At 34.7% G+C, this 10,071-nt stretch overlaps 2 protein-coding genes across 3 annotated transcripts in view; both read right to left on the bottom strand.

Moving 5' to 3' along the window:
- Positions 1-396: 396 nt before the first annotated feature.
- On the bottom strand, positions 397-3,638 carry LOC132190622 (uncharacterized). Of its 2 annotated transcripts, none has more exons than XM_059605661.1 (5): positions 3,106-3,638; positions 2,922-2,995; positions 1,523-1,652; positions 1,121-1,429; positions 397-870 (listed from the first exon to the last, which is right to left on the bottom strand). In XM_059605661.1, exons 1-5 carry the CDS (start codon positions 3,235-3,237, stop codon positions 598-600), a joined length of 918 nt encoding a protein of 305 aa, XP_059461644.1. In that variant the 5' UTR covers positions 3,238-3,638; the 3' UTR covers positions 397-597. The 2 variants fall into 2 exon arrangements, with proteins under 2 accessions (XP_059461644.1, XP_059461645.1); XM_059605662.1 differs by having other exon boundaries at positions 1,148-1,429.
- Positions 3,639-8,570: 4,932 nt separating this feature from the next.
- LOC132191016 (ankyrin repeat-containing protein BDA1-like) overlaps positions 8,571-10,071 on the bottom strand; it is a 4,106-nt gene continuing 2,605 nt past the window's right edge. The window contains exon 3 of the mRNA XM_059606035.1: positions 8,571-8,720. Within this exon, the coding sequence (XP_059462018.1) occupies positions 8,571-8,720 (150 nt within the window). The remainder of the gene's footprint in view (positions 8,721-10,071) is intronic.

The following is a 10,071-nucleotide window of genomic DNA, read 5'->3' as shown; positions in this document are numbered from 1 at the left end:
TGTTTTTAGTTAAAGAACGAAATGGGAGTACACAGTAGAAGACGCCTACTGTTCTCAGCGGACGGCTTTGACAGTTGGACAGCTCTGCCCTAGCTAGTGCACCTACTCCCTCCTAGTGCCAGTCTGACACCTCAACTTTAACCGTTTTGCACTGGTCCAGCAGCCCTCCAGGTTCCCCCACAAAGATTTCTCTCTCTCTCCATCTGTGTCTATGTAGGAAAGAAAATGGCGGGGATGATTGAAAACCCCCCAAGTTTAAATTCTCAATAGCCAACATTTAATTAAGCAGCGTCTTCACAACAAACAGATAAATAACTGATAAAATTTAACCTGGAAACAACAGTCCAAGCGCTTCATTAAGACAAGCAGAACCAAAAAAAAAAAAAAAAGGAAGAAAAAACACAAGAATATATGGACATACAACCCAATTAATTAGTACGTAGTCCATAGTTGTGGTCGACACGTTAAAAGCTAAGACAACTCCCGAAACCCAGAATGCAAGGTCAAATAATATATAATAATGTAACACATCCGCACTAGGACTAAAACAAAACCAGACGCCAGGTGACAGAAACTGAGTGTTAGACCTAAACCAAGTTAAACCAAGGCAATGCTGCTCTCGCCCCCAGGAGGCTTGCGTACACCGCCTAGATAATCTCGAGACTCCGCCTTCCCGTCCGCAAAGATGTCATTGCCACTGATCTCTCGCAATTTCGCCGTGCTCAGTGGTTTCTCACCGGATGATGGAGGAACGTCTCCCTTGAATATGTCGTTTCCGGAAAGCTCCGCAAATTTCTGGTTATATATTTTCTTCGCTGTCTTCATAACAGGTTCTTCATCTGACATGATATTGCTCTGACCTCCAGCAGGCTATGAATTGAATCCAAAAACAGCAACCCATTATTAGATCTTTGAATTATGTAGACCAAAATTCTAATTCTTCAAATTGACACTGTAGTAATAAGATCAACTATAAGCCTTATTTGGCCAATCTTGGGGGGGGATGGCAATATATACTTGTCACATGCATATGCTAAGACTCTGATCCTATGAACTCCTTATATGATGTATATGTGCATAAACATGTGTGCAAGCATACATGTAAACGCAATTCACTCACGTTAGAAACTTTAACAGAAGTGCGTACATTTGGTGCGGCGGATTCTCCTATTTCTATGCTTCCTTTCAAGTCCAATGTGCGAGCAGTTACTGGCCGAGGTAAAATTTCGGGAGGGGGTGCAAAGATGTCATGTCCACTAAGCTCCTTGCACTTTGCATCAGAAAGCTGCTTCTTCAACTTCGCATCCTCACTTTCCAGGGTTCCACTCAGCTCACGCTGCTTTGCAACCTCGGGCAAAGTAGTAGGCTTTTTGGGAGAAACACTCTCATCCTCGCTAAATGAGATATGGCTAATTCCGGCAATTGCTTGCTGGCAATTCCAACCAGTTACATAGAAGTCAATATGGAGAACAGAGATCCAGATTTTCATACAAGTGAGATCAACAAGAAATGATAGAGATACCTGATACATGCGTATTCCTGTTCTGTTGCTCACAGAAGAGTTGGCATTGCCAGATTCTTCTGTATCTTTTTCTCCAATGAATATGCCACTACCAGTCATCTCCTTCATTTTATACCCAGAACAAGGTTTCCTATATCATGTGATGGAACACTTGATTAGAGATTCTTTCTTCCATTTATATCAAATATTGCAGTATCAGAAAAGAAACATGGGTACAGCACAACACTGGATAAGGATGAGGGGAAATTAATCTAATGAATATTCTGCCTCTTCTTCACCAAACCTCTCAGTCTCCTTGACATCTTATCCTTTTCTGCCACTGACAAATGGCCACAAAAATAGGCCAACCAAATAACCAAATCGTACAGTGCCCTTTACACAGCGTTACATCAATGTTCGTAAAAGAAAAGGAAGGTGGGTCACTTCAAAAATACATGAAATTGATCTCACACCAGAGATGGTAACTACCATTCATTCTAATGGTGCCAATACAAGTAAACGCTTTCAAATGTGAATTTTTTTTTTCAAAATTAACAGGACGTCCAAACACATCACAGAAAGTCATTTATATTCAGATAAAAATCCCCCACAATTGAGCAGAATTAGGTAATTAGAATGCGATAGCTAAAAAAAGAAGCCTTTAGAATTAAGAATATGCATGTTTTTGTAAAGCATTGAGAACTAATAAATCCCGCAGATAATTAACTCATGAATCCAGACATGGAATTTGCTTACTAATACTTTCTTTTAAAACAATTTTCTTCAATTCCCAAAAAGTTTTAGCTGCGGATGTGGATTTTCACAAAATGGTTTCCTGTAGAAATTCCTAATAACAAGTTTCAGAGCCCAATTCTAATCACTGAAATGGTCTCCTTAGTTATAAACATTAGAAAAAGATCTCTCTTGCCGGAAACAGAATGAAACCAAAAATGGGTAAAAAAAGGAATCTAGCAGTGATATAAGATCCAAACATTCGGGTCCGAAACATTAGCGTCTAAATTCAATAGATTTAGAAAATTCTTTACTTCAAAAGACACGCAACATAATTCAGAGAGATAGCGAAATTTGAATAATTCTTTCAAATTCACCGTGAAAATAAGTAGATCGATCACAGATCATTGAGTAGATCAATCGCGTTTATTGAAAAGATTACCAGAATACATAGCCTCAAACTTAAGTAATAAAAATCTGAAATTGTGAAAAGCACGCGAAAATGGTGAAAACCGTGAACAATGCAGACCGAGGCAGAGCAAAAACTAAAATCTAAAACAATGATTTTTTTTTTCTTTCTAAAAAACAAGAAGCTTTGAACTAAGTGGACTTAATTGTGATACAAATGAAAAAATTAAGAAATTTGCAAATGATGAGAAGAATAAGCAGAAGAAGAGGCAGATCTCACCGTTTGTTTAAGCTCTCAACCTCCTCATCCGTTACCTGACCTCCAAATACCACCTTACGGATCCCATCCGACGGCTAAGATTTTCCCCCCACATAACCAAGCCAATGAATTTCCAAATCAGCAAACAAGCTTTTCGAAAGCCAAAAAGAAAAACAAGAAAGAAATAAAACAATAGAATCGCTACCTGGTGCGAGCGCGTGGCGGAGCGAGAAGCAGCTGAACCAACGGCGGGAGAATCGGCCGGAGGATTCTCGGACCAAGTGAGCAGATCTGCTGTGGACGTGTGCGGCTTCCTCACCGGTGTGCTCCTCTCCATTTTTATCACTATTCCTTGCTCTCTTTCTTCTTCGACTCGCACCAGAACCAACCACTTGCCAGAATTGGAAAGTAAGGCAACGAAGCAGTGCGAGTGTGGGTTACTCGCGTGCTTTTGCAATCGAAGATCGAAGGACAGGCAAAAAAAAAAAAAAAAAACAAAAACAAAAAAACAGTGGGAGTGAAAGTGTACGAGGGGGAATTTTGTCTTTCTCCTCCTCCCCAACTCTCTCTAATAAGCACCGTGTTCTCTCTCGCTCTCGCTTCACGCAGAGATGGGGTCGCTGCGAAATGACGACAATGTCCTCCACCTGATCTGGAACTTTCTATGCGTTTTCTTTATACTCCTTCGCTTGCTTTCTCGCCACTGCCGATGTGTGGATTCAAAGGGAGTTAAACGTAGGCCTAGGAGTAGTAGCTACTCTTCTTCTGTTTAAAACCAACTAAATTATTATATTATTTTCTTTTTCTTTTTTCTTTATATATATATATATATTACCCTCTAAATTTGAATCTCGTACCGCCTTTATTTCTTTAATGCCCAGCATGTGCACCGGATCAACGGCCACATGCCGGTTATTAAATAAGATTTATTTTGATTTACTGTCATGTCCTTCCCGGGTTACCCGAACTACCTTTCTTAAATTTCGATAATTGACATTAAAATACCAAAAAACCATCTTTCCGTTTTCAATTGTAACTTCAAAATAGTTATTTCCAATAATTATGATCATTTTTAACAATAAAAAATGAAAAAAATAATAATAATTAATTTGTCATAAGCCTCTCTCTCTTCATATTAACTAACGCTATACACCATCTTTTTATCTCCAAAGCTGACGTGACGTGATTCTCCGTGGCACGTGACACTTTGTGTATGAAAATATAAATTTTGGCTAAAATCTTTAAAATAAAGTTTTTGCTTAAAAATTTTATTTGTCAAACACAATCTCAAACAAGCTCTAACGTTATACATCGTCTTTTTATCTTCAACGTGACGTGATTCTTCGCAGCACGTGACACTTGGTGTATGAAAATAGAATTTTATTTTTTATTTTTTTTGGGTATCGACCCATGTGAGGCACTGAGAAATCCAATCCCAAATGCTTCATTCGTGGGGCACGTCAAAGAAAAGTTTCACGTGTTGTGAATGGGCATCGATGATGACATTTCAGATCCTTCTATTATGGGCCGGCTTTGTTCACATTTACTCGCACCTCTGCTTCTTTTCTTCTCCACCAAAATTTCTTGCTCGGAAAAAGTAAGGCCGTGATAATGGAAGATAAACTTTGAAAGGGTTGTCAACTTGCACTCTTACCAGAAATAAGGGTAGGGATGTAATTTAACAGGGGTATTTCCGTCCTCTAACTGGTAGGAATATGTTATACGAGAATGTGACGTAATGATAAAGTTATCCGTTAGACAAGATAATCCACATTGTTGCTGGCAAATCGGACGTTTATATTTCCTGATGTCCTACAATTACCAAAAACTCCTTTCAAGAGCCATTAGCTATTTAAATTATTAATAATTTAGACAATTATTGTGATATTTAATTGTTTAAATTTTTTAAATTTCAATCCAACTTCATCACATCATTACTTATTTTTCTTCATGCTTTTTGGTTTTTTGGACTAAGCAAACCAAACAGATCACTACCAAGAAAGGAAAATAATTCAAGAACTACAGTGAAAAACCACTTATTGAATGTTTTGAGTAAAGTTAAATATGCAAGAATCCTAAGATTGAATTTGGAAGAGTCAATACAAAATAATTGCTTGTTTTTTTGGTAACTATCAAGTACATATTATCACAATTTTTTAGTGTATTTTCAAGGATTTTTCATTCTTCAACACTATTTATTGGAATAGTCATTTCGTGTACCAAAACACATAAGTATTTAAAAGTACTCTAAGGGCCTGTTTGAGTGTCCATTTAAAAAGTCTAAAAGTCCATTTGAAAAAAAAAAACTTTTAATTGTTTAAAAAACCTAAAAATAACAAAAACGCATTTTTGACAAAAGTTTAAAAATAAAGCTTTTGCCAAAAGCGTATTTTGACTTAAAAGCTCTATTTCTCAAACACAATCACAAACATGCTCTAAATGGTGCATTAAAAAAAATATAATTTGAAAACGTGTAAACAAATTCATATTTTTGAGCACCAAGAAATGAGAGTATTTTAAAAAACGTACCATGACCTTATTGGCGATGAGTAATAATGTTATGAACTATCTTTTTATCCTTTTAAATTAATGCAGCTTTCAAAATCACAATTAAAGTAAAATTTAACAGTAATTTCAAATTCAATAGTAATTTTAAAAGCTGAGAACTATAAAATAATCTCTAATATTTTTGATTATTGATTAGGGTTTCATTAGGGGGGAAGAGGGACCATTTGTGTGTGTTCAATTTGGTTGGAAAAAGGTTTGTCCTTGGTTTATTTATTTATTTATTTCATCAGCTTTTTAAGGTAACCCACGTCCGTGTATAATGGGATTCATGATTACCAAAACTTGGGCGTGGGAGAGAAAATTGAATAAGAATATAAAACACCATAATAATTTATTTCAAATTTTAAAATTTTTTTATTAAAAAAATAAGAAAAGAAAAGAAATTAAAATAGATAATATGAAGGGACCCACGATTTTGAGTGATATCTGGCACAGCGTAATGGAACCTAACTTGGAAGTTGGAACATACCCAACACACACAGAAGAAAAAGGGATGATTCGATCGAGCTGCAACGTCAGCCTTGACTAGGTTTATGATTTCTCTATGTCATCTTCTCAAGGTTGCACAATTATATCACTATGGCTACCATCATCATCATCATTTAGTTCACAGGTCACATACGGCTGAGAGTAAGTAGCACAGCTGTCGGTTACTTTATTGTTCCTTTTTATTTTACTTGCCCATTCAAGGTTGAACAAATTACATAAAAAGGACGGGATACTGGAACACCAGGTTACATACCCGACAAGGTAGGTGAGTGTGCCACATGAAAGGGACGATGTTTTAAGTGTAAACTTCGGCCATGGCCCTCATGCGCCACCGTGTACTATTTCTCATGAGCAATACTAAGTGTATTTTTAGTGTTATTTTAATTATAATATAAAGTTTAAAATTATCATTAAATTATTATTATTAATTTTTATTGATAATTTTAAAAGTCACATTACAATTTGAAAAACATCATAAGAACATTAAGAGAGTACCTCAAATTTTCTATTTCTTAGTGTATCCAAAATTACTATTAGAAAAAAAAAAAAAATTACTTTTAGAATATGGGTTTGAGAGTGTAAGATTAAAAGTTTGTGTAGTTCTTTTTTTTTAATATATATATATATATATATATATATATATATATAAAGAAAGTATTTTTAACCTCTTTGAACTATCGGATAATTTGTATTATTTCTTCGAAATTTTCAATTGAAGCAATATCTCTCAAAATTGCTAAAAAATTACAATGCATGTACTCATTTTGCCTCGACAAAAACACTCTTAAAAATTCTCAAAAAGACAAATATTTTTATAAATTCGAAAAAATGACCTTAGGTGGGATTGGTGTGAGTCAAAAATTAATGTTCTTTTTTTATTAATTTTTTATTAATGTTCATTTTTAATTAATTTTTTCTAAATTTTTTGAAGGTTGTTTTTCGCACCGAGGGAGGGAGTACATTGTGTTTTTTTTCGTTGTTTAGGGAGATATTGCTCTAATTAAAAGTTTATGGAGACATTGCAAATTGCTTAATAGTTTAAATGGAGTACATGTTTTATTCCTAAAAATATATATAAATGTTAAAGGATACATGCTAATTTTATATACTAATAAGATCACATTTGTTAAATAATATAATGGAAATATTTACAAATCCAGCAGGCAAGGTCACCTAACTTTACCGACCTGTAATATTGAATATATATAGCTGCATTTTTGCATTTTATACGCTATTAAATTTCCCATTTGCATTTAAAAAGAATATCAGAAATGGTCTGGATTACAGCCTAACCGCAGGATGTTAATAGAATTAACACTTGGGATTAAAACATGGTCATTGTCAAGGAGTCGTGTCCTGTTTCACTGTGTGCCTACTCCATTAACAACCGAAGCCACATCAAGAAGTACCGTCCAAAATTTTGAAGTTAAGCAAGTGTTTTCACTTGATTACAATAGTTTAATAACTAAACATCAGTTAATCCCAAATCAACTAATGATTAAATTAACTGAATATGGACGGGGTCTGACTTTGTCTTCATGATGGGCCAAGGATGTCATGTCGGCAGGAGGATGAACCAATGCGTTATATAAAACGACCTAAATGGGTCAAATTAATTAACCAACCATTTATAGTTGTCATTGTCTCGGATAAGTGCAAGCAAACTAGCCTCTGCTGTGATAACCACCATCATAAAGAAAAAAATAATAATAAATAAGAAGAAGAAGAAGAGGAGGAGGAGGAGGAGAATGCTTAGTAGCATTTCTCTTTTTCCGTCTCTTTTTCGTAATGCATTGAGATGAGAATGTTTTAGTAATAATAATATATCTAGATTTTATCTAATCAGATTCACAAATCAAAAAAAAAATTTGGCTTCCTTTTCTGCATAAACACCAAGAAGAGGAATTTACTGTTGATGTGCCATTTGGCATTGGAGTAAGCTGCTTTAATTTTTATTGACGTTTTGGTAGAGTTGAGTTATGTTATAGTTTAGTTAAATTTGAGAGAGTATACGATTCCTATCGTCTAGGGGAGCCATTCAACGAGTAAGTGCTACTATAGTCACATCCAAGTAGAAAAATCAGAGTTGGTCTCTTCCACTTGCCTTTTTGATAACCACCATCAACGAAAAAAAAAAAAAAAAAAAAAAGAATGCTTAGGGTTTGTTTGGGATTATGGTTTCAATAAGTGCGATTTTAAAAATTGCGTATTTAAAATTATAAAGGCGTTTGGTAAAACATGTTAAAATGTTTTTTTTTTTTTTTTTATTCAAATATTTATTATGCGAAATCATGATTTTAGTTTAAATTCTTGTTTTTTCAGATAAGCACCTCCTAGTTTGCTTATAGAAATCGCAGATTTTTTCCTATTTTAGATTAAGTGCTTTTTAAATCGCAATGTCAAACGCCTTATATATCACTGTCAGAAATTTCTCCCTCCAAACATGATTAGTGACTTGTTGGATTGCCAACATCACTTGTCTATGAGCTGCATTATTGAGAGCTTGATTCAAATGAAAGCACTTCCAACTAGGAAAAGAATGCAGGGTCGTCCTCATGTCTTCCACCAGACGCCCAGAACGACTCCAATTTTGCTCAATTGAATTCACTGCATTCACAACCTAAAGTGCGTCGCCCTGAAAGCATATGGCCGCACATCTAATTCTTGGCATAATCTAGCCGCACAGCAAGCTGCTAAAGCCTCACCAGTTGTCAGTTCCAATGTGCCAACATGGGTAGTGCACCTTGCTGCCAACATCATTCCCTATGAGGGGCTCATAGGGAATCAAATTTATTGATTTAACTGTTACACATCATTCTTGGATCATTTTCACATCCTCACTTTTAAAAATTACTATTAGATATGTCGGATTCAAAATGGCGTTTTTGAAAATGTGAGAGGATGGGAGAAGAATCATAAGAGAAAATGAATAATTTTCCGTCATATTATAATTTTACTGTTTAATTGATTTTTTTCTTTTTTTCTTTTTTTCATTTTTAGGTTTGGTTTGTCATCAAGTATTTCCATAATTATTGTATTTTTCATATTTTTGGTCTGTTTGAGATTGCGATTTAAAAAATTGCGTTTTTGAAATCGCTACTTTTTAAAATCATAAAAGCGTTTGGTAATAAAATATGTTAAAAATTATTTTTTTTATCAAATATTTGTTATGCAAAATCATGATTTTATTTAAATTTGCCTTTTTTTTTTTGGCAAATAAGCACCCCATAACGGTATAACCTGCTTATAAAAACCGCTTGCGATTTTTTCCCTATTTTAGATTAAGTGTTATTTAAATTGCTATGTCAGATAACTTACGTTTTGCGATATCTTTTAAAAATGCAAATTATTCTTGCGAAATCGCAATCTCAAACGCACCTAAAGTTTAGGTTCATCTTAATGGAAATAAGAAGTTTTTGTCATCAATAATATATCAATTTTCTCTATTAATTTGTGTGTTGATTTTTGTACATTGAGAACACAATTTCTCTTTGATGTCTATCCATTTTGCTGCGTCTAAGTCCACTTCTAGAGCCTTAAATGGGGACCAGAGTTTTTTATGGTTGGGGGCCATCCCCTTAACCTGCTCCTCTGTTTTTATTCTTTAGTTTTCCGTCAATTGGTGGCTTCTTATTTCTTTAAGATGGCACGCCACTCGATGAGAACAAGCCTCCAATTGATGAGGACAAAGTTAGCAGCTATGGTTTTATTTGGTGGCTTCTTATTTCTTTAAGATGGCACGCCACTAGATGAGAACAAGCCTCCAATTGATGAGGACAAAGTTAGCAGCTATGGTTTTATAAGCTTATGCCAAATGGCCCATTTACAATTTTTTTTCTCTTCTTCTAATAAAAAGGCTGGCGGAACAAATCAACTCTGACTTCTTTTATTTTAGTGTGACCATAATAGCACCAAAACATTAACTGTTTATTCCACCAAACTAAACTCCACCAAAACTTCAATAAAAACTAAAGTAGTTTACACCAATGTCAAATGGCACATTGCCTGTTTATTCCTCTTTCTTGCAGAAAAACAAGGCACACATTTTTTGATTTGTGAATCTGATTAGATAAAATCTAGATATATTTTTATTATTAAACACATTCTCATCCAT

This window comes from Corylus avellana, chromosome ca8 (assembly GCF_901000735.1).
Source record: "Corylus avellana chromosome ca8, CavTom2PMs-1.0".
Lineage (NCBI taxonomy): Eukaryota > Viridiplantae > Streptophyta > Magnoliopsida > Fagales > Betulaceae > Corylus > Corylus avellana.
Note: the sequence above shows the minus strand (reverse complement) of the source record. Positions and strands in the feature narration are given on the sequence as shown.